Source organism: Mustela erminea, chromosome 9, assembly GCF_009829155.1.
Source record: "Mustela erminea isolate mMusErm1 chromosome 9, mMusErm1.Pri, whole genome shotgun sequence".
NCBI lineage: Eukaryota > Metazoa > Chordata > Mammalia > Carnivora > Mustelidae > Mustela > Mustela erminea.
In genome coordinates this window covers 70377249-70402633 of record NC_045622.1, presented here as the reverse complement: position 1 = coordinate 70402633, position 25385 = coordinate 70377249, and the positions used below count along the sequence as shown (strand labels likewise).

The 25385-nt window shown below is 35.7% G+C and overlaps 1 protein-coding gene across 21 annotated transcripts in view; it reads left to right on the top strand.

Moving 5' to 3' along the window:
- Window positions 1-25385, top strand: part of SOX6 (SRY-box transcription factor 6) — a 607305-nt gene that overhangs the window by 458800 nt on the left and 123120 nt on the right. For 18 of the 21 annotated variants that reach the window (XM_032360356.1, XM_032360334.1, XM_032360337.1 and 15 more), the window contains one exon: window positions 21394-21517. In XM_032360356.1, the coding sequence (XP_032216247.1) occupies window positions 21394-21517 (124 nt within the window). The remainder of the gene's footprint in view (window positions 1-21393; window positions 21518-25385) is intronic. The other 3 variants (XM_032360340.1, XM_032360336.1, XM_032360338.1) reach the window with 1 other exon arrangement.

Sequence of the window (25385 nt, the reverse complement as noted above, 5' to 3'; positions counted from 1 at the left end):
CCTTTTTTTCCTAGATTAAGAACAGGAGGAATAAGGCTGTCATTTTAACAAGTTAGTGTAAATGAAACAAAGAAATAAAAATGCCCTCAGCAATATGATAGCTCAGGAGGTCTACAGTTTGAGCTAGGACTTCCCAATGGAACCCTTTTCCTGTTTAATGCAAAAGTAGAATTTTCTTTTTCCTAAGAATGTTGTGAATACTCCACAAGGGTAATCCTCTTACCATTTTGGAAAGAGTATGAGCTGCTAAAGATACAGGTTTGAATTCTGGCTCTGCCACTTACTAGCTATAGTGTTGAATAATTACTTAATTTTTATTATGTCATCTGTGAAATAAGAAATTAATGCCCATTTCATAGGACAGTCACAATTTTTTCACTTTTGAAAATTGTATTTTTCCTGCTTTACTGGTATATAAATTACATGCAGTAAAATTTAAGTGTTTTCTTATTTCTGGGCATTGTATACAGCCATATAACTTTTTAGCATTTGTAAGTTACCTTGTGCCCCTTTGCAGTCAGATCTCCTCCACGACACACTTGTACCATTCATTGATCTGCTTTCTGTCACTATAATTTTGTCTTTTCTAGGATTTTATATAAGTAGAATCATGCATACATACTCTTTTATGTTAAATTTTTTCCACTGTGAATGATTTTAGATTCTTTCATACTACTGGATGTATCAATATTTTGTTCCTTTATATTGCTTACTAGCATTCCATAGAATGGACATGGGCATACCATGCTTTATTTAGCCATCTTCCAGTTAATGGACATTGGGTTGATTCCAGTTATTGGCTATGATGAATAATGTTGCAAGTCTATGTACACATATGTTTTCATTTTCATGTGTATATGTATCTAAGAGTAGATTAATTGCTGGGTTGTATGGAAATTATGTTTAGCTTTGTAAGAAACTGGCTGTGTCATTTTTCATTCCCATCAGCAACATATGAGCGTTCTAGTTTTTCTGCATCCCCACCAGCACTTGGTACTGTTAATCTTTTTAATTTTAACCATTCCACTAGGTTTTAGGGATATCTCACTGTGGTTTTGTTACTCATTTCTCTGCTGATTTGTGATGTTGCAAGTCTTCTCATGTCCTTATTGAATATTCACATATTTTTTGTGTGAATTCTCCATTTGCATCTTTAGCAACATTTTTATTAATTTATCTCTTTTATTGAATTAAAAATGAACTGAATTATAACAGTTTTAATAAATATTCTGGACAGGAGGTTATTTTCTTTTGCAAATATTGTCTCCTAGTTTGTGGCTTAGTTTTTGTCTTTTTAACTGTGTCTTTCAAAGAGCAAAGTTTATAATTTTGATGATACTTTATCATTATTTTTTCTTTTCTGGTTCATATCTTGTGTTTTATCTTTCAAATATTTGCCTATTACAATGTTCCAAAGATTTCTACCTCTATTTTCTTCTCAAACTTTTCTAGTTTTAGCTCAGATGTTTAGGTCTTTATCTATTTGTAGTTAAATTTTGTGTTTGGTGTCAGACAATGGTTTAGGTTTATTTTTCTCCATATAGATGCCCTTATAGACTTTCCTTCTCCTGTTGAATTACCTTGGCATCATTGTGAAAATTAAGTGTGGATTTATTTCTGAAGTCTCTATTTTGTTCCAGCAATTTATATGTCTATCCTTGCACAGTCCCACCTGGAATGAATTACTGTGGCATTATAGTTAAGTCTTGAAATCTTACTATGGTTCTTTACTTTTGATGGTCTTTTTAAAACTTGTTTTGGCTATTTTTTATATAGATTTTAGAATCAGCTTGATACTATCTTCAAAATGTCCTTTTGGGATTCTGATCGGGATCATGTTGAGTTTGTAGAATAATTTGGGGGAGAATTGATATCTAAATAATATTGAGCCATCCATTACCTGAGCTTTTAGCACAGAAAAGCCTTCTATACTTCGGTTAAATTTTTCTGAGTATTTTATTTTTTATACTGTTGTAAATGGAGTTAAAAAAATTTCTTTTTCTGGAGCTCCTAGGTGGCTCAGTCAGTTAAGCGGCTGCTTTCGGGTCAGATCATGGTCCCAGGGTCCTGGGATAGAGTCCCGAGATGGGCTCCCTGCTCAGTGGGGAATCTGCTTCTCCCTTTCCCTTTGCCTGCCACTCTGCCTTATTGTGTTCTTTCTCTTTGTTAAATAAATAAAATAAAATCTTTAAAAATATTCTTTTTCTAATCATTTATTCTAGTATATCTAGTATATAAGAAGACAGCTGATTTTTGTTACTGACCTTGTAGATTGTGACTGGTTAATTTTCTTTTCAGTTCTGGTAGGTTTTTTAAAATTTTAACTCCTTAAAATTTTCTATGGTTGTGATCATGTTTTCTGTAGCTAAAAACAGTTTAACTTCTTTTTCTTTCTTTTCTTTTTTTTTCTCCCCCAAACTGCATGGGTGTTTTGTTTCTTTCCTCTGGCTATTGAACTGGCTAGGCAATCCACTACAATACTGAGTAGAAGTGGTGAGAATGGTCATTCTTGCCTGTTCCCAATCTTGCAAAGAAAGCATGGAGACTTTCACCATTGATTATGGTGTTAACTGTATGTTTTTCAAATATACCTCTAATAAATTTGAGGAAATTACCTCATATTCAAGTTTGTTGGAAGTTCTTATTATGAATGGCTGTTAGAGTTTTTCAAATACTTTCTCTGCATCTCTTGAAGTGATCACAGTTTTGCTACTTTATTCTCTTATTATGATGAATTATACTGATTGATTTTCAAATGTTAAACCAACCTTGCATTCCCCAAGTAAACTCTACTTAGTCATGATATATTATCTTTTTTATATATTATTTCATTCTGTTTAGTCAGTCCATTCTTATGCTTTTTAAAATTAGTACCCTGACCTTTGGGAAAATAACTCAATTTATATTTGTTAAAAGCTGTCTTTTTGTTCTGTATATTGCAAGGGATTTGAGAGGAAAAGCTATGATTATTTTCTCAGAAGAGCTTATGCTGTCACTCCATTCAAAAAAAGAAGAAGAATACATGACTGGTTTTTAACATATACCCCAAGCATACAGATTTAGGAGGGGGCAGTTGGGGAAAAAGGAAGACAGGCAAATATCAGAGTCACTGTGTATGAATGTTGCCAGAATGTCTTTGTAGAAGAACTGAAATTTGCCTTAATCCTCTGTCATATGATGTAGATTATGTTTCAGAAAAAAATATTTAGACTAATGCTGGAGACAGAAAGAAAACTGGGGAAGAAAAAAATTCCTGAACTGGAAGTTCGAAGATCTAGTTCTAGTCTGAGCTGATTTTGACTAGTTATGTCACCACAGACAAGTCACACTATTATCCCCATGTGCCTCCATTTTCTCCTCTATACAAAGTGGTGGCTAGGTCTGCTCAGTGTTTCTGGATAAAGAAAGAGGGAGCATATATATTTCTGAAAAACTCACTAGAGCTCCTTGACCAGGAGAGAATTACTGGATTACATCTCTAAATCTTTTTCATTTCTGAAAATCTTTTTATTTTATGATTTTGTGAAATCAGTGAATTTGGCAACTAAAGACCTTATTTTTAACTTTGAATTAGCCGTTCTCAAGTTTTGTGACCCTGACAAGTCACCTCTCTTCTCTGGGCCTTATTATATTTATGTTTAAAATGAAAATGGCTTTCTAAATATCAAATATGGCAAAGAACCCATTGTAGTGAGATAAATAATGATGGTTACATATCTTATGTGACTGCATTCAGCATTGTTAAGAATTACGGAGAATTAAAAAAACCAAGGTCCACACTGTTAAACTTACTTCTTAATTTTTAATGGGAAAGGTAAATTCTTGAGCATATATTGAGATGCTAGTTTTGTGTAGTATTTGCTCCAACTTGAAATGCAAAAATCTAAGACTTCTTTATGTTTTCTTAGGATGTAGTTTTTCTTTGTTATTTACAGTCTGTTGTGAGAAAGCTTCAAGGGATATAGGGCATTAGAGCACCACATCTCTAACTAGCTGGAGCATAATACATGATTTGAGTCCCCAATATTTTCTAACAGTAAGGTTTGTTTATTAAAGAAACCCCATGCTGTGACTGAATCAGTCTAATAGAAGCCAAGTTTGAACTTGAACATTCAAACATATGCCCATATATCTTGGGCATATATCATACATAATGATGTGGGGTCTAGACATCTTTCTGGGTTTGTTTATGTCTGTTATGGATTCCCCTCATTATCCATGCTGTTTGAGGGAGACCCCATGGATTCAGCTAGTTTATTGCATACTTTCTATATTTTAAGACTAACTCAGAGTTCCAAGTGGCACATGTGTTCCAACTTGGAAGATTATTTTCTCACTTTCCTTTTTTATGATGATGATTAAGGAAAAATAAAGAAAGATTTTAGGGAATGGTGACATGTTTGAGAGTGGCTAACCATAATCCTTTTGGCCATGCTTCAAATATAGCTTTCTATAATCTTTATTTTATTATGCTACTCTTCCTAAAAATTTTTGACAAGTTTGAGTTATAGCATCTGTTTTCCTATTTTTAAAACCATATTGTATACCATCTGTTGTTTCATTATCATTGATTATAACTTTTAGGATTTAGGAAAGATAGTAAAAACTTTAATATTTAATTGTACAGTTTATGTATAGATAGTATACTCAATGCTAGAATTAAATAAGTTTTCCTAAAGAATAGATTTTAGATATGGGACAATTTTATTTCTGATTCCTATTACTAATTTGGAGCAAGATCTCCATGGCTTGGCTAGCAGCTTTCATTGTTACTGTTCTTGTTAAAACCTCCCCTTGACATTTATTTTATAAAATTAGGTATCTCTGTACATGACTCCTTAATTAAAAAAATAAAATAAAATAAAATAAAGTACTGTTCATATTCTTTAAAAGTGCAAAGCTTTTTTTTAATCAAGTGAAATAAATCAAATGACATTATGAGAATTTGCAATAAATATCAAAAAAAAAGGTGGATTGCCAGTAGAATTTATCATGATGGGTATTTTTTTGAGGAGGTGATATAACACTTGCTATAAATATTCATCATGTTCTTAAATCTAGAGATATTCAGTGATTAGGTGATTTTATGCCTGTTTATGCTGAAAGGAACAAAAGAAACTTTAAAAACTGAAAGCATAAACATAATTGAACCACCCACTTAAAAGAGAAATTGGAATAGATGTTTTCCAGGGGAGAACATGCTTTCTGTGTAAAAAGGGCTAGTGTAACAAGAAGTCATCTATTCTTGATTTCTTTAGACAGCTAGAGCTTTGTGCCTTGTCTAGTTTCTGCGTTTTAAGAGCTTGTTCTGTGTAGCAGAAATAATACAATAAATGGGTTTAACCACATTTGTCTCAGCTAGACAGTCTGCTTTGTCAGAGATTGCTGGTACAACATAAACAAATTATGTGTTTGTAGTGCTTTTCAATGAAAGCCTATCTAACAGAGCTGAGATTGTGTTTCAGCAGCTGTAGATTTAATCTCCTACCTGTCAGTTAAAACAGGCATTTCCTGAGCCAGATAAGGACTGGTTGTAGAAGAGGGAAGTAGTCACAGCTGGACAAAGACCTATTGTTATTGGCTGATAATTTCTATGTAAATTCAACTCCTTATTCTACCATGGAAACTACAATCATAGTGCAGTTTTAAAGGAGCTAACCTGACCTTTTTTATTGTTAAATTAAGAGGAGTTAAAGAGAAAGCTGGGCTTTATGTCATTCATATTTGGGAGTTGTCACGTGGAACTAAAAATAAATGCCTATGGCTTAGATTATCATGATTCTAGATCATTGTGGATGTGATAAATAAGATTTTGGAAAATGCCTGTTCACAAATTTATAACTACATTTTTAGGAATTCTATTTGTAGTGCACACTAAAGTCAAAAATTAAATCTAGGGATAGATACTGTATGTGACCCACATATCATGGGACATGTCTTTATCTTTCTATTTCTTATTTATGAGGGTTCCCATTCTCTCTTTGTATCACATAATTACCCACAGAAATTTATAAAGTTGAACTGTCTCAAAATTGGTTGAGTTAGTTTGTAGAAAATATCTATTTCTACATTTCTCTGTTATTATAATATTATTTTGAGTCCCATGTCTCCAAAGTCATAAATAGTTAATGGTAGGGCACACCGATAGGTTGATCTGTCCTTGCACTTATACGAACTTGGTCAGCAACCTAAATCCACAACTTTTCAATTTTCAGTTTAATCCAATTTAAAGTAGTTCATGAGTTTTCAAGTTTAAACATACATATATGCTCTTAGTTTAATTAAAATTTTTATAATTAATTTTTTCCAGCTCTACTGAGAAATGATTGACATACATCACTATATAAGTTTAAGACATACAGCATGATGGTTTGATTTACATATATCACAAAGTAATTGCCACAGTAGGTTCAACTAACATCCGTTTTTTCATATGGATAGAAAAAAAGAAGAAAAGAAGAAAGAAAAGAAGTATTTTTCTCTTTGTGATGAGAGCTCTTAGGATTTATTCTCTGAACAGCTCTCCTGTATATTATACACCAGTGTTAGCTGGAGTCCTCCTGTGCATTACGTCCCTAGTATTTATCTTATAACTGCAAGTTTTTATGTTGTGACCACCTTCCTCTGTTTCTCTCACTCCCCCACCTCCATCTCTGATAACCCTAAGTCTGGTCTCTTTTTCTGAGTTTAGTTTTTGTTTTGTCTTGTTTCATTTTTTAGCTTTCACATATGAGATCGTATTTGTCTTTCTTTTCTCTGTCTGGCTTTTTACACTTAGCAGAATGCCTTCAGGGTCCGTACTTGTTGTTGCAAATGGCAGAATTCCCTTCTTTTTTTTTTTTTTTTTTTTTCTTTTAAGGCTGAATAATATTCCATACTATGTATATACCACAACTTCTTTATCCATTCACTCATCAGTGGACGTAAGTTATTTCCATGGCTTGGTTATTGTAAATAATACTGCTGTGAACATGCAGTGCAGATATTTTTCCAAGTTAGTGCTTTCATTCCCTTTGGATATATTTTCAAGAAACGGAATTGCCAAATCATATGAGCATTCTATTTTGAATTTTTTGAGAACCTTCCATACTGTTTTTCATAGTGGTTGTACCTATTTAAATTCCCACTAACAGTGCGCAAAGGTTTCCTTTGCTCCACATCCACATCAGCATTTGTTATCTTGTCTTTTTGATAACGGCCATTCTAATAGGCATAAAGTGATATCTCATTGTAGTTTTAATTTGCATTTCCCTAATGACAAGTGATATTGAGCATTTTGTCATGCACTTGTTGGCTTTTCAAATATCTTCTTTGGAGAAATGTCCATTTAAGTACTTTATCCATTTTTTAATAAGGTTTTGGGTTGTGGTTTTTTTTTTTTGTTTGCTATTGACTCTGTCAGTTCTTTATATATTTTGAATATTGACCCCTTACCAGATATATGTTTTGCAAATATTTTTTCCTATCCTACAGGTTATCTTTTCTTTTTGTTGGTGGTTTCTTTTGCTGTGCAGAAGCTTTTTAGTTTGATGTAGTCCTACTTCTTTATTTTTTATTCTGTAGCCTATGCTTTAGGTGTCATTCCAAAAACTCATTACCAAGACCCATGTCAAGGAGTTTTACTCCTACATTTTCTTCTAGGTGTTTCATGGCTTCAGGTATTACATTTAAATCTTTAATTCATTTCAGTTAATTTTTGTGAGTGGTGTATGATATGGGTCCAGTTTTGTTCTTTTACATGCAAGTATCCAGTTATACCATCACCATTTATTGAAGAGACTGTCTTTGCTCCACTGAATATTTTTGGCTCCCTTGTCACATATTAGTTGATTGTATATGCTTAAGTTTATTTCTAGGCTATCAGTTCTGTTCCCTTGGCCTGTGTGTCTGTTTTTATGCCATTACCATACTCTTTTGATGACTAGGGCTTTATAGTTTATCTTGAAATCAGGAAATGTGGTACCTCCTGCTTTGTTCTTTCTCAAGATTCCATTGGCCTTTGGGGTCTTTTGTGGTCCTGTGTAAATTTTAAGAGTGTTTTTTCTCTTTACTTCTGTTAAAAAATGCCACTGAAATCTTGATAGGGATTGCATTGAGTCTGTAGATGGCTTTAGGTAGTATTGACATTTTAACAATATTAATTCTTTCAATCCAAAAACATGGGAAAACTTTCCATTTATTTGTGTCTTTGATTTCTTTCATTGACGTCTTGTAGTTTTCAGTAGAGACCTTTTACCTCCTTAGTTAAATTTATTCCTATTTTATAGGTCTTGATGTTATTGTAATCTAATTAACTTTTTAAAAAGACTTTTATTTATTTGACAGAGAGACAGCAAGAGAGGGAATACAAGTAGGGGGAGTGGGAGAGGGAGAAACAGGTTTCCCACTGAGCAGGGAGCCCAATGTGGGCTGGATTCCAGGACCCTGGGACCATGACCTGAGCCGAAGGCAGATGCTTAACGACTGAGCCACCCAGGTGCCCCTGTAATTAACTTTTTTTTTTTTAAAGATTTTATTTATTTATTTGACAGAGAGAAATCACAAGTAGATGGAGAGGCAGGAAGAGAGAGAGAGAGGGAAGCAGGCTCCCTGCTGAGCAGAGAGCCCGATGCGGGACTCGATCCCAGGACCCTGAGATCATGACCTGGGCCGAAGTCAGCGGCTTAACCCACTGAGCCACCCAGGTGCCCCTGTAATTAACTTTTTAAGTAAAGTTTTCATAGCAATTTCTTTTTTGAGAAGAGATTTTTGCATATATCATTTTGATCTTTGCAAAATATTTATAAAATAAGTTAAGATATTGGGATTTGGAGTTTTCATCTGTTGAAGTGTAAAGGGACAGAGTGAGCAGTTATCAGGTAAAAATTGTGGATATAAAAGACAGCTCTGCTTTTCTTGAAAGTCCACAATATCTTTGCTTGCTTGCTTCTTCCCTCCTTCTCTTTCTTCTCTTCTCTCTTTACTTTCTTTATATTTTCATATTTTTCTTTTCATTTCTCTCATTTTAAAAATTTCATTTCTCTTTTTTTCTTTTCTTTTTTCTTAACATCTTGTGATTAGGACAAAACTATCTAATATTACCTTTATTTCTTTGAAGGTACAAAAGATTGGCTAAAATTTTAAATCTAAGACATACAATGTTCTTCTTTATTTGCTTACTGTTAAGAAATGTCATCAAGGGCTATGTGTAATACTGTGTTTTAGATGGAGTATAGTAAAAATTAATACAGTAAAATAGAGGATAAAGGAATATTATAATTTTTCAGTAGGATTACTTACTTTAAGAATGTTGGAAAATTCAATGTATTTATTTTCCTTTTTGAATTCTTGTTACTTATTTTTTTTAGTTGACCTGAGTGGACCAGCATATCATCCCATTTCTTTTGGGGCCTGGGTTTCTGTTCCTTTCCAGATATAAAGAAAATTAAGCTAAAGCATCAATTATGATCTGTTATATTTTTATATAGTTGCTCATGTGTGTGTATACAAACATACATATACACACACACATACATATACACATTCATTTGTATGTTGTTTGTCTTCCCTAGTAGATAGTGGTAGGGGATTTTGTGTATTCCTATGTCTCTGGTGTCTAGAATAGTGTCACATTGAAATGAAAACCATTAAAAAATTCAACACAGTATGTGCAGGGTAAATTTTGACAGAGGGAAAGAAATTTTATGCTTGGGGAATTTTCCTGGAGAAGTTGAATTTGAGCTGAACTTTGGGAAGGCAAAGATGAGAAGAAAGATCATTCTATATGTAAGTGAGAAGAAATGGCTTGAACAAAGGCTTAGAAGCTATAGAAAGCAAGATAGGAAAGATGGTAAAGGTAGTAGGAAAACAACCCTGAGAGGCACATTAAGAACATCTTATTGGGTGATTTCAATGCCAGACTAGACTAGAGACTTTGGACTTTACCTTTTTTAATGGAGACATTTCTTTATTATATCTAAATTATTTATTGTGAACATAGTACTAAATAAAAATACAAAAATAGAGAAAGTGTCTCTATTTAAATCAACATGTTAGCTTATCCTTGCATCATTTTCAGACACACTTGCACATTTAGTTGAGGTAGCAGATGTAGAAGTGTGTGTAAATGTGTGTGTGTGTGAGTAGAAGTGTGCATGCTGAGAGCAGGCAGGAGCTGTAGGTCACATTCCAACGTGAAGTTGCATGTCATGAGCTTTTTCTGCTAAAAAGATTAGAGTGTGATAAAGAGTGAAAACCTGAAGTTTATTTCATTTGTGATGTAGTTATTATTTATGGTTTTACTCAGTATCCATTTCTTTATAACCATTCCCTTATTTTGCCCCCCTGGCCCTCTCTCCAATTACATATACTGGTTCCATTTCTCACTGATACTTCTTTTTTTTTTTTTTTTTTTTTTTTTTTTTAGATTTTTTATTTACTTATGAGAGAGAGAGAGAGAGAGAAAGAGAACGTGAGGGAGAGAGTGAGAGAGAGCATGAACAGGGGGAGGAGCAGAGGGAGAAATAGATTCTCCCGCTGAGCAGGGGGCCCAACCTGGGGCTCCACCCTAGGACTCTGGGACCATGACCTGAGCAGAAGGCAGACAGACACGTAACCAACTGAACTACCCAGGTGCCCCTCTTGTTGATACATCTAGGGAAGGTCAGCTTGCCATGGCTGAATCCCAGCTGTCATTAGCTTAGACATCGTATTCATGTTCTGTTCAGAGTTCATTGCTTATTTCTCAGGTTTGTGGCTTCAAATGAAACTGCTTCTATTCCCCATGATAACTGATGTTTAAATATTTTTCTGTCACTTATTCTATATTGTATAACCAGTCCACTGTGATATAACAAACATTGTTTATTATTATTTTGGAAAACTATATTCTTGGCTCTTCCAGGGAGAAGAGCTTATCATCTCTGTCAGTAAGGATTACAATTGAGGATGATGAAATTATTAAAGAAGCTTAGAGACTTCTCTATTCTATAGAAGAGTCAGCATATATACTAGGAAGGCTCAGTCATTAAAAAATATTTTCAATTGAATTAATAAGTCAATTTTTGCATTCTCACATTAACTAGTGGACCTCAAAATCCGACCATGGCATGCCAGAAGAAAAGATTGCTGTGATGATGTATGTTTGAAAACAGATGCATATTTTTGTTGCTTCAATGAGGATTGCAAATGATAAAAGGACTTTGAATTGATTCAGAAAATTAAAAAATCAGAATTCTTGTGACTTAGTTTTTAAATAACAGAGAATGAAAATTCTTTAGTGCGTTTATATTACAAATATTTGTTGAGTCCCTACTCTGTGCAAGAAGGGGTCTTTTACTAAGCCCTGGGGAGATACAAAGTCCCTGCCTTTAAGTTGTGCATAATTTTAACAAGACCTGTAGTCTAAGATGTAAACTTGCATTTCTGGAGGAGGAATTTAATAATTGAACTCTGGTCATTGCTAACAGTATAAGCTTGTGTAAAATACTTCAGGGGTAAAAGCCAGATTGCCTTCATTACAGGTCAAAAGTTTATGAAAGGTTTATATCTGAATTTGGTTGTTAAAAAGAAAGGAATGCCGCATTCTTCACAATGCTACCATATTTATATGGCATTTATACAAAATTTGAAAAAAATTAATTTCCATCTTAGCCAAACATTTTGATCATTGTGTATTTAATGGGGTTTCCATTTGAGAACAACTATCATTAGTCTCTAATATGTTTCGTACTCCTGTGGAAATAAGACAGGGTGGATAGGAAGCATTCATCTTCACTAGTCTTTGGAAATATCTAAAGTAATTGAATAGCTCAGTCTTCAGTGATGGCCTGGTGACCACTAACTGTGACTATTTGCATAATAGTCAACTCTTCACTTCTGTAGTGATAACTGTTTGTATCTGATTAAAATTAAGACTGTTTTAGTTCTCTTGACTTTTCTAGAAGTTGCAAAAATTGAGATTTGCTGTTCTGCTTTAACCAAACAAATGCACACATGGGGATAACAATATGCTGAGTTTATGCAGATTTTACAGCACGAATCTGAATAAAATACCCACTAATAGATCCTTAAGGAGTAATAAACACACATGAATTTTCCTTAGTTGCACTTTAAAGTGATTTTAACATACTACTAGACCTTAACAATAATATTTAATTGACAAGATTATGCATTTGTATGGATTGAAAAGGTGGTAGATATCTAATTCCAAATGAATCATAAATTTTACTTTTGCATAACATGTTTTATTAATTTCTCTATGGCCAGGATATTCTACTTCCCTCCTGGTGAGAGTTTCTTAAAACATAGTAAGATAATTTAAACACATTTAATTAACATTTATCATCCATTTTATAAAGTAATCTGACTTTTGTCCTCATAAATACTCTCAAAATTTTTCTAGGTTATAGGCCATAGGAAGGCTATGGAAAGATACCTAATGGGATTTTTGTTGTAATTTAGGTTTCTTTTTAAGCATACCTTTCTTTCCTCTGTTGACCCTGTTCCAAAGTAAGCTGACAAACTGGATGATTTGTACCACCATATTAAGTGAAAATAAACCTAACACCACTACCTGATAAAATAAGTCTGTAGGTTTCTCTAAGGCACCTTTATATTCCCAGTGCCTACCTAGCACAGTACCATCAGATAGTGATAGGTGCTTGATAAGTGGCTGCTGAATAGCTGATTAAAGACAGGCACCGTTGACTTCCTTTATGAAGTAGCATGTTTCTTGGGAGCCTAAGAGGTCAACTTATACATGTGGAGCTCTTTCTTTCAGAGAATAAGGGGAGAGATAAGTAAAAGATGCTAGGAATTATGATTTTGTTAGTGCTAAATCCATGTTCTCTTCTTTAAAATTTAGTATTTAAGCAGGAAGTGTACAAATGAGTGAAGCATTACATAATGACATTTGACTACTGATGATCCTGATAGATTAATGAGGTATTTGCCCATTTTAGAAAATGCAGTCGAGTGGGCATGTACAGTATGCTGAGAATATAAAAAGAGGTGTTAATGCAAAGGACAAGATTGACTCTTTCAGGGCTATTAACATTTCTCTCAGAATAAGAACCTAAAGAAGATTTTTAAAACTTGGACTATTGACCTGATAGAAAGGACTCATTGTGTTCTTCTTCCTCTCAGTGATCGTTTCTGTCCTGTGTAACCAAGGAAGGGATCTGGGAAAATGCTAGACTGTGATGTGAAGTTAAACAACTATCTTAAAGACCAACCTAGTAAAAGAATGCTTTGTTTGCATGTCTTTCTCTTGATAGTGAGCTTGGGGACATAGTGAAGCTGGGGGTAAGATATGTCTTTTCTATTTCTCCTGTGAATATTATAGATATTTTATTACCTACATTTAATAGTGTAAATGAGTGAAGACAAGTTAACTACTGAAGTTATTTTCTCTTTTTTCCTTAAATTAACTTTTTATTAAGGCATAATATACATAGAGAAAAGCATATATCATAAGTGTGAAGTTAGCTCTTCATTAAGGTTTAAACTAAAACATTGGAGTTTGAAAGAATAACGCCTGAGTTTTTAAAAGGTTGTCTTTGAACTATAGTATCTTGAATTTCTTCTACCTTTCTAGGGTTTTTCTTGGCCCTTAGTGAGAATTTTGGAAAAGAGGGTGGTATTAGTATGTAAAGTTCATGGAAGCAATTGTTCTCTCTCTCTCTCTCTCTCTCTCTCTCTCTCTCTCTCTATATATATATATATATATATATATATATATATATTTGACAGAGATCACAAGTAGGCAGAGAGGCAGGTAGAGAGAGAGAGAGGAAGGGAAGCAGGCTCCCCACTAAGCGAGAGCCCCATGCGGGGCTCGATCCCAGGACCCTAAGACCATGACCTGAGCCGAAGGCAGAGGCTTTAATCCACTGAGCCGCCCAGGCACCCCAGCAATTGCACTATATTAAAGATGAATGTTAGCAATGGTAACAAGGGGTTTTGTGTACTATCCTCATGGGACCTGAGAGAGAGAGAAAGAGAGAGAGAAACAGAGATGTAGGGGGAAGGAACAGAATATTTTGCCATCAACAAACAAACACACACACACACAAAACCAAAGCTACATTTTTGTTCAATGTGTATCCATTGGAAGTTGGCGGGAAACATCTGGAAAGATGGGACTCCGTGTTCTCAAATACTCTTTCTTGTCCCAGAATTGTTCCTGATGAAAGTTGACTTTTTCTCCTGCTAGAGCTAGCTAGATTCTCTATAAGCAAAGATTTGCTATCCTTTATTAGCTGTAGCAGCCCCAGAGATCTGCTAAATAAGACAAATGAAAAGCAAACAAGGTGATATCAAGGTTTATTTGAAGTCACTTTATTATTATTACTTTTGATAATAATAGAAGTCATTGATTGCATCCACTGATGTATGAATAGGTATACCATTAACTACTCTAGTATACTGATGCTCAGAAAACTGGTTCTTGGGTCTTATTAAGATGGTTCTCACACTGACTTTTTGACACAAAGTGACTACTGTATCTTTAGCCTTGTGATAATAGCTCTGGAGCATATGAAAATTTAAATGTCATAGGCCATTCAGGACACTCAATTTGTTTGGTGAAAGATAACTAACAAATTGACAATCAATGAATAAGCAGTAGGCCATATACAATATGAGGCCCCTTTGTGATCTTCCAACTATGGCCAACCAAAAGAAGTTCAATACGCCAACTATTGCATCATGCTTTTGAAGGCAGGGTGAAACACAGTCAGTTTTAGATAGATGTTAGGCAAAAATGGGTTAGAAAAGGGTTTGTGTTAAGGCATGAATTTCATCCTGTCAATGAGATCCTTCCCCTCCTCACTCTTCAGAATTAACTGAGATCTGTGTACAGTTTGACATGTACTTTTTGGTACTAAGAAGACACCACCCTGACTTGGAAGGATTTTCAGGCAACCCTTCTGGGTCCTTTATTTCTTTCACTGTAGACACTGTGGCTTGTACAGTGGTAACACTTCATACCAATGACTCAGCTATTCTTTGCACTAAAGAACAGGGCCTCACGAAATCCCCTCCATGTCCCCCTCTCCCTCTCGGATTGCTCTTTCTCACCCTGTATGTTCTATCTCTGTCTCCCTTTCTCTGTCCTCATTTACAAACAGTGGAAACATTCCTTCCATCAGATCAAAGAAGCTTTTTTCCTATTAAACCACATAAGGAACGATTTACTAGAAATAAGCATTAAAATGATCTTGACTTGCTCACTGTTTTTAACTCAGTAATAGACATTAATATGCTCATGATTTTCAATACAAATACATATTTCCCATCACCAAAAAAGTTAAATAATCTTCATGAAAGAGAAAATGAGTCCCCCTGAGTGTCACTCTGTTTGCATATTAGCGCATAGCCGGGTCTCTGCCAAGTTGCTCTCTGACTGACTGCTGCAGATGCTCTTTCTCAAGTATTCTGAGTCATATCTTTAGTACAAGTCTTCAGGGACAAACAATAGCACCTGTTCCTCACAAGATATCAGGCCAGTTAGCCCATTCATGTATCTTTAATGAAGCTCTGGGGCAGATGGCAAAAAATGGCATCATCAACAACTTAGCGCAGAGAAAACAAAGGGGATAAGTGTTGAGGCAACAATGCTGTTTTACGAATAGGAAGAGACAGAGCCGGAGTGTTTCACGCACATCTGCTGCTGTCTTGATGGTCTGAAAGATGTGTGGAACACCAAGCAATTAAAATTTCTGGGCATGTGGCCTGTTTGATGAAGTATGTGTCCCCCCCACCCTCTCCAAAAGGGTAACACTTTGGTCAGGGATTGTGGAAGTTTAAAATTGATGGACAACTGTGCTCTGGTACACGCAGTTCATTTCTTTCATGACGCACTGACTAAGCTTCACCTATGAGGGAGTTCCTGGTTTCTTGTTACCCAGCCTGTTAGTGCTGACTTGCAAAGCAGTAAAAATAATGCAGCTTCGTGCTCAGAGCTGTATTTTTGGCCACATCAGATTTTCCTCTTTGTATTAACCACATCCGTTCTACCTATGGAATAATGAAAGGATCTTTGTGCTAAGGGAAAGCTACGCTTTCAAGAAAAGAAGACGCTATTTGAAATTTTGATAACTTCTTGGAAAAAACATGTGGAGACTGGTCATTCTTTGATGGAATGAGGGGAATTCTATTAGTTTCTGTTCTTTAGTAAAATATTGTTGGAAGTTGCTGTTTCCAATGTGACTGCCTTCCCTGGCCGGTCATCAGATGGGAAAATAGGATGATGGGAAGGAAGGGGAAAAGCAGGCTTATACTCTCCAGAGCAGGGTGGGGCTTTTCTGTATAATCACAGTTCTTTGTTTGCACTAAGCCCTGATACTCAGTGCAGTAAACTTAATTCACAACTTCCACAGAAGGAGAATATTTTAGATGCTTATGAGATTCTTGTACGGCTCTCAAGCCCTCTTTCCTTATCTCTCCTCCCTTCCTTGTCCTTGCTTTCCATTCCTTACCACCTCCAATTAATTTTCTAATAAGTACAGTAAATGGAAATCTATGAAAGGGGGAAGTTGTAGCTTTAATATAGGCTTCCTTCTCATATTATTTGCACTGGGCCATACTGGTCAGCTTTGTATAAAAGCTGGTAGTTGGAAGTATTCATAAACTCCCATTACCCTTGTGAGTTTTTAAGATACATAATTCTTTTAAAATAATATCACACTGGGGAAATCTGAATATGGTGGTTGGATTATCTCAATGTCAGGCCTCCGGTTGTGATACGGTACTACAGTTTTTTCAAGTTATTACCACTGAGGAGAGGGGACTCATGGGATCTTTCTAATCATTTGTTATAAATGCATATAAATTTACAATTATATTTATAAAACTTTCAGTCAATTGTTATTATAAAGAATTATATTCCTTATCTCATTTAGGTCTGTCTAGCAAAAGATGACTTGATGGTTCATATAATATGGCACTTAAAAGTATAGACTTCGAGCCTAACAAACCTGGACTTGAACGTGGCTCTATTTGGTTGGCCGAGTTACTGAGCCTCTCGTGATTTTGTCCTCATTAGGTGAATGAGGAGAATAATAGTAAATATTTCATAGACTTTTGAGGATTACATGAGACAGATCATGTAAATCACTTTCTCAGTGCTTGATATATAGGAGATACTGGAAAATATTAGTGGCTGTGATGAAGAGGATGATTATCATCACCATCATCATCACTATTATTACGTCCGTAATTAGAGTTACAAGAGGAGCACTTCATCATCTTCCCTTGGCCTAGATTCTAATTGCTACTGGGTATCTTGGCTTGTCCTTAATAAGGGGCACTTTGATTTTTCACATCCTTGTTTTACTTAAAATAAGTTAAGGGCAATTTTTATCAATCAGAGCTAAATGATCACTGCTAATAGATGTATTATAATAAGTTATTGAAACTGATGACAGTAGATTTATGATCAAAATTTTCTGAGTACAAAATAAGAGAGAAGAAGGAATAAACTGAAACTGAGCAACATACTATCTGTACTCCAGCAATACAACTCTGAAATAGAAAGTCGTTTTTCAGACTCCCAAAGAGCATGTGTGTTCTCTTTTCTATCACTGAAGTCCATCTGATGTAGTGGAAAAAGCAGTGGTCAGAGAAATGAGCAGTTCTGGATTCCAGATCCAGGCCTGTCATAGGCACTGTGATCTTAGGCCACGTCTTTTAGTTTCTCTAGCTACCTGTTTCCCTATGTGTAAATTGTGAGGTTTGAGTTAGATTAGTGATTCTCAGAGAGCGGTCCCTGGATCAGCAGCACCAAGTTTACCTGGGTACTGGCCAGGAAAGTACCCTCTCAGATCCCACCTAGATCTACTGGTTTAGAGGCTCTGAGGGTAGGGCCTGCCAGTCTTTGTTTAAACAAGCCCTCTGGCAGAACTGGATACACACTGAAGTTTGAGAGTCACTACCCTCGATTAAATTTTAGTGTAAATATTAGATTGTTGGACCCAGCTCCCAGAGTTTCTAATTCATAGATCTGGGGTGGGTCTGAAAATTTGCTTTTATGACATTCTCCATCCTTGCTGATGTTACTGGTCATGTTTCACCCTTTGAAAACTACTAGGCCAGATCAACTCTAAGCTCTGTTCCCACTCTAATTTTATCCTCGCTATTGCTTTCACAATGTCTTCTGTCCCCCTTCTCACTTACTTTATCCCGCAACTTATTGAAACCGCCTCTGAATTCATGTTTAGCATTGAAAATTTCTAACATATCCTACTTTGTAGAGTGTGATGACTGGAAAAGAACCTCCCTAAATTCTTACAACTGGCGTTAATATGAAACACCTACAGCTCTTCAGCATTGAAGGCGACCCTAGATGGTTCACTTAGTTATCTCATGTACACAGCTAGTTACAAAAGAAATATCTTCAGACACCAAAGTTCAGGAATCAAGATCCGATGCTTCATTGCCATTGATCTCTTTATGTTGTCTCATGTTCTGAAGAGCTTGGGCATCAGTGTAGAAGTAAAATTGTGTTTTCTTCCCAAGATTCTATGTAATGAATAGTAGTAAAGTTCCCAGATTCCATCTTCACATGATCCTTGTAGTCTTATCTCTTCTTTTTCTTGGTTTTCTAGATACTTGGAATGGGATAATGCTCTGTGAGGCCTGGTTTCTGCTAAAAACATGACAAGTCTCTGCCTGTCAAACTGAATTATTTTGCTGGTTCATGTTTTCTTTTTCAAAGTAGAGTTATGGGGAAGAGCCACTATTTCTTGCTCTTTTTTTTTTTTCTTTTCAGTAATTTGATGATTTTCTAGAACTGCATATGAAAACTATTATAAGAAAAAAGCAAGGCTCTAACATTTCCTGAGCGCCTGTTCTTTGCCAGTCACTGTGCCACAAGTGTTACTTTTTGGTCTGTTTAATCCTCACAATAACCGCATAAGGTAGTATCATTAGCTTTTACATGAAGCAATAGGCTCAGACTACAGAAAGGTTAGGTAACTGTTCATGATCACATGGCCAAGGAAATGGCAGTGTATAGATTTAAGCTCCGAGATGTTTGACAGCAAAGACTTTGTAGACATGGTAGATTCTGGACAGATGTGTGATGAACGAATGAATAAAGGAATGACTACATCATATTATCTTCCTAATGCTGAGTTTGCAAAACAACGGAATCATAAAGTGGAACAGACTCTGGAGGTCATTATCTAGTCAGGGTTTTAGTTATGTTACCCTCTGAAGTATCTCCACCCTATGGGTACACAGCCTTTCCTTGACCACCTCTGGGGAAATGACACAGGACCTCTTTAATCAGAGTGCTTGTTGAATAACTCATTTTTAGAAAGTTCTCCTTTACATTTAGCTCCCCTAAAATCTTTTTCTTCTGTGTCTTGTTCCGCCCTTGTTAACCGCTCAGACTTAATCTGCTTCTTTTGCCACACGAAGACAACCTTGTATCTTCTCTCTTCCAAGCTAAATAGCCCCCATTTTTTTTCAGCTACTTCTCAAGATCCGTAGCATGGAAGAATAACTTAATCATTGTTCATTAAAAAGAAGGAAAGAATAAATAAATACAATGCCTAGACTTCTCACTTTCTTGTTCACCTTTAGAGCATGAGGCGTCTGTGCTGTTCTAGGTCCATGCTAGGAACCATATTTCTAGAAGTAAATGAAACGATTTCCTTTGATCTACTCTTGCACTGAACAGCAGTCCCCTACAAGAAAGACTGTTTTATTTTCTGACATAGAACAGTGCCCTCCTCTTTGGCATCTCAGGTTTGCATCAGGTCACAGCAAGCTGGAGTTGAACAGCAAACCTAGTGCTTTTCTTCAGGGTTAAAGGCAAGACCCGGGCACGAGGGGATCAGCTCCAATTTACGCAGGCTAAGTTTGTACTCTCACGTACAAAACTCGGGCTTACCTCAGCTAAAATGGTAGAAATAGCTGCCCAAAGCTAGTTTCTTTCACGCCCCACTGGCAAGGTAGTAATTGCACAAAGACCTTTTTATTATAAGTTGATTTTCCTGAGAAATGAATTCAGAAAAATACTGTAAAGTGTTTATTTTTTGCTTGCCCTTTATTAACCCACATCTTAGGGCTTTCCCTAGAGAAAAACTGTTGGTAAATGAAACCTCTTAGACCTACACAGAAGCATTTTTGCACCATGTCCCTGGCTGTGGAGGGAACAGGGACAGGACAAGGCAAGTTGGCGCTATTTAAACAGGGTCATCGGCCAGTATACGGAATTTTGCCTAAAGAGAAATTTTAAGAATTTAAATGGGGGAAGGGTTTGGGGTTGGTAGAATTATTGGTAAATGTTTATATCTTAAACAGGATATAAGGCAGTTTTTTTTTGTTTTTGTTTTTGTTTTTTGTTTTTTGTTTTTAATATGAGCAAAGAGCCCGAAGACCCAGTTTGAACTTAAATATCACTTCTGTGAGGACATCCTAGTTTTGATCTTTAAAGAACAAAAGTCCTGTAGTTCAGCCTATAAAATCATGCACTAAAAGCCAGGACAAAACCTCCCTGTGATGCTCTCCTGGAATCAGGGTAGCATGCATTGAGTGAAAAAGGGAAAGCTAGGGAATTAAAATGTGATTTCACAGGCATGATTTTGTCATAGCTCTTATTTTCTTTATCTAGAATACAAATACTGATATAGAGTGAAGATTTTCTATTTTGCATTTCTGTGCTCTTTGATACATTTATTGAGGTCAAATGAAATTTGATATAGTAGGATTTATTATGAAATGCTCTCTGAATACAACTCCGTAATTACTGAGCCACATGGTAGTACATAAAGCTGTAAAACCGCTAAGCCAGACAAGCAATTTATATGTTACATCGAGGTGTGTATGGCAAAGAATATTAGTTTAATTGGGAGCCAAGATGTAGTAGCCCTAAATCTGAGGAGCTATATGTTTAACATAATGCGGCAAGGCTTTGAAATAAGACACCTAAACTGGGGAGATGCCGCTTTGGGAATATATAACAATTAGACATTATTTTCTGACCAAGGATACTAAATCTTGTTTCCCAAATAAAAGGCAGTATGCAAAGCAGGTGAAAGGGCAAAACCTTTCAATATTGCACCGTGTACGAAGCAAACTTATTTCTTCCGGTTGTTTTGTTTTTTTTTTTTTTAAAAAAAAAAAAAGGAAAAAAGAACACAGTCAAGAGAAAAGAAAAGCATTCACCAGGATTTGGTGGAAGCAGGGATGAGGCAAATTCGCAATGAGGTTATGTCCTTGGAGTGCTAATGTGATCTAAGAACAGGGACTTGGTAACTTTCACCCGTTTTCTCAGGGAGCAGATCTGGAATGAGGTCGGAAGTGGGTGGCTGTTTGGGTACCAGCACAGCGGCAGGAGTGAAAAACAAATACTTCTTGGCACACATTTGCTCTCTGTCTGATCATAGGCTCTCTTCTGTTTAGCAGGTTCAGGGTCACATGCCTCCGCTCATGATCCCAATTTTTCCACATGACCAGCGGACCCTGGCAGCAGCTGCTGCCGCCCAGCAGGGCTTCCTCTTCCCCCCTGGAATAACATACAAACCAGGTAAGTAGAAGGAATTTAACATTCTTTTGGAAATGCTCAGATCCCCATGTTTTTGCTTAGTAGTCACAACAAACACAGGAGCATACAAAGGAACTATGAATAAAAAGATCATAAAAGCTGATTTTCACATAAAATTCGAATTGGGACGTTAATTGGGAAGGGGGCACATTCAGAAACTCATTGGTTGCTAAAAACTTTTGTATTCTCTTTTTTCACTTGGTTTGTTCTGAATTCACAGATAGAATGCTACTTTCCCTGGGGACGACAGGTTTTTGTCAGCTCTCTCTCATACCTTCACTGTCAATAATTGTCTTTGGTTAAAGACCCTTCCTCCTCCTCCTGGGAGCTTTCGTGCCCTGGGACAGTAGTCACACAAACTATCAAATGTTACTGTTGTTTGTTGTCTGGTTTCTCCTGGAAGAAAAGTTAAAACAGGACTGATTTAATTAGCTCGCTGCTAATAGGTAAGCTACCTTTTGATTTGAGTGTAAATAATGAAGCATTCAGTAGTATTTTTCTCATTCATCTTTGAACCTCAGAAACAGGTCACATAACCTTGCAGTGAAATATGTTTTGAGATGATTTAGCAAATGTTATGATTTTTCTTTATTCCTCTGAGTTTACTGGACTCCTGGGGAATTCAATTAGGGACATAATGGTTTGAAGTTTCTTTCAGAGCCTCCTTGTAAACAGGGCTTTAAATGTTTAAAGATATGTTGCCAAAGGAATCCAATGTAAGAAGATAGTCAAGTAAATAAAGTCAACCTTAATTTCATTTGTGCATTCTTTGTAAGTGACCTCAGCTCAGAAGTAGTGACCTTGTTCTACTCATTAATAATTTCCGTGTCAAGTTCTTTTTAACATATTAACCTGATTATATTAACCACCAAATCCGAGTACAACAAATCTGAGTGCAGTGGGTTCGTGTAGAGGGTTTATAAAGTGAACAAAGGCCTTTTAATGTGCTTAAAGTAATAATAAAATCTAAATCACTTTACTGAAATCCTCAGTAAGGAAGCTTACTAAGTAGCATAAAAACAAACCTAGTGAATTTTAACATCATTTTAATTGCTTATTGCTATCAATTACTCTTTTGCATTTGCTAGATGTCCACCTTTCTTGTGAGAAAAGGTAGGATGCCTGTCAGAACTCACAGGTTACAAGAAATAGAGATATTAAGGAATTGGTTCATTTTAAGGACTGACTTTGAAAATTCTTCAGATGCAAATTAGTCAGGACTGGTTTTACCAAAGATTTTGGGATATCTGAATAAAGCAAAATTTTATTGTTTAGTGTGTCAGATTTTGATTTTTCTAGAGCCGGATTTTTAGAGCAAGGTATATTCCCTATAAAATTGGCGCCCATATTAAGGACAGGAGTATATTTTGTCAGAGACTATGTTTCTGTCAGTGCAGTGGTTCAGTCCTTCCCTGATCTCTCTAAGCAGTTCTGAACTATTTCTCCATCTCGACTTCCTCTGGAACATTGATGTAAGCTCAATTTACTTGTTTACCCTGAGTCCGAGTTGTCATCCCTCTATCAGTCTTAGAAACTTTTTCATCTGTAGAAACCCTTTCTTCAGTTTCAGTGCTTCTAAAATTTAAAACGCTTCACATTTAAAAATCAGGGATGAGCCTTATTTTCCACTGCACGTAACAGTGACATAGTTGACCTGTTACCTAATTTTGTTAAAACAATAATGCCATTTTTCATGGGGAAATGTATTGTTATATAGTTAATGAATTTGGATCACTTCTAAAAGAATTCTTCTCACATGGCACTGAAGAGACCGTAGTAAGTAACTAAGGAGAATATGGAGATTAGAAGACTGGTACCCATACGTGTTATCTCTGTCGGACAACATATGTGCAGCAGACAGTAGTGTTCAGGGATAGCAGGATTATGTGTGATTATGGCAGCTAAAACCTGTTGGTTAAAGCATGACAAGGATCTGGGCATGTAGGACAATTTTTAATCACAAGCAAGGCTGATAAAATAAGTTATTTTCTGGTGGCCCCTAAGTTACATCAGAGGATTTTTATTAAACAGAATTCTAAATTCTTAATATTTTGGCTGATCCAGGTTTTACAGTATATCAAATCATATTTTAAAAGATTAAAATTATTATTCTTACGCAGTTTGCAGAGAAATTACATACTTGGGTGACTTAATCTATGTGGTGTTTCTGTCCTTCACATGAACTGGGGGAGTAGAATCAATCGTGTTAGACTGGAGTCTGGACTAGGAAAAATTTTTTGCTCCAAACTGATCTGAGATAATTTCATTTGAAATACATGTGAAATGATGATTAAATTTTTAGAAGAGAGTAGTTCTGTCACATATAAAAGATGTGAAGTGGTGGTATAACCTTATATTTTGGTCCCTTGGACAAGAGGATGAGCAATCGCAATTTTGATATTTATTAATTACAAAATAAATGGCTCTCTCTGTTCTTTTCCACCTTCCCATAACCTGAAACAATCCCGTAGTGTTTGTGCCTTCAGCTGATTGAATAATTGTCTTGATTTCTAGAAAGCACGGGCTATCTGAGGGTGATGTTCATGTCAAAGTTGACTGTTTCTGTATCAATGATTAGGACAGTCTGAACAAATATACTTAGGGCTATGTTCCTTCTTCCCTTCAGATAATTTTACACATTGCTCTGGGCATATCAGGGTCCTGGTGTGCAGTGAACACCAAACAAGTACTCCCACTTTGGTGGGTTGCTGAGAAGCCATATGACCTAGGGATTGTGCAGTTTCAGGGGGACTATCTATCAGATTAATATCTGTAGACATAGCTTTATTGAGTTTTAACTCTTTTTTTTTTTTTTTTAACTGACTCTTTAATTAAACACATCATTCTAGGCAGGGCCCAGAACATACACCACAGAAGTTTGGTCGCTTAGTGCTCTTTCAGATCATGAAACAGAGATGCAGCAATCCGGGTCAAGAAAAATGTGTTTAAGCACCTATGTTTAAGAAAATTGAAAGAGTAAGCCTCTTTCATAGCTGGCAGTGTGTATGTAAAACAGGATTGAATTGGCTATAAAATAAAAATAATGGATAACCTCCTTCATGTGCCAGGGATGGTGCAGTTGACCCATAGACTGAGTATAGCTCGGATTTTTAAAATTGCTGCTGGAGTAGTCCCCTTGGCTTCCTTGGGGATTCTGGGAATAGGATCTCTGCCTGCCCCTGGCTTTCCACCCACTTGTTATTATAATAACTAAAGTCTCCTGAATAAGTTGCTCTATGCCAAAGACTGTGCTAAATATTTTACATGGATTATTTTATGTAATTCTTTCTTGAACATGTCATTTAGCCTTGCTGAGCCTCACATTTTTGTCATCTAAAAAATATGCCTACTGCTCGGTGTGAGTGTAAAGATTAAATTTGTTACAATATATGTAAGTTCTTTGAAAATTCTAAGGCACTAGGTTTAGGGGTAAAGTCTGACCGTGAAACTATAAATTTAACAATATTAAACTACATCCTTATCTATTAGAAATGTCCAAAAACTGAGCATTGGACTGAGATATATTATCTCTCTGCCTGAAAACAAAAATAATTTTTACAAGTACACCTAGTGCTTCTTTCATAAAAAAAATTCTGGTGAAATATACATAGCATAATACCCAATATTTTAAATACTTATAAAAGTGCAATTCAGTGACATTAATACATTTGCAATGTTGTGTAAGCATCACTACTATTTATACCCAAAACTTTTAATCATCTACAATGGAAACTTTGTGTCCATTAAATGATAATTCTCCCTATCCCCTAATAATCTCTATTCTACTATCTTTCTCTATGAATTTGCCTATTCTAGATATTTCATGTAAGTGAAAGTAAGATCATACATT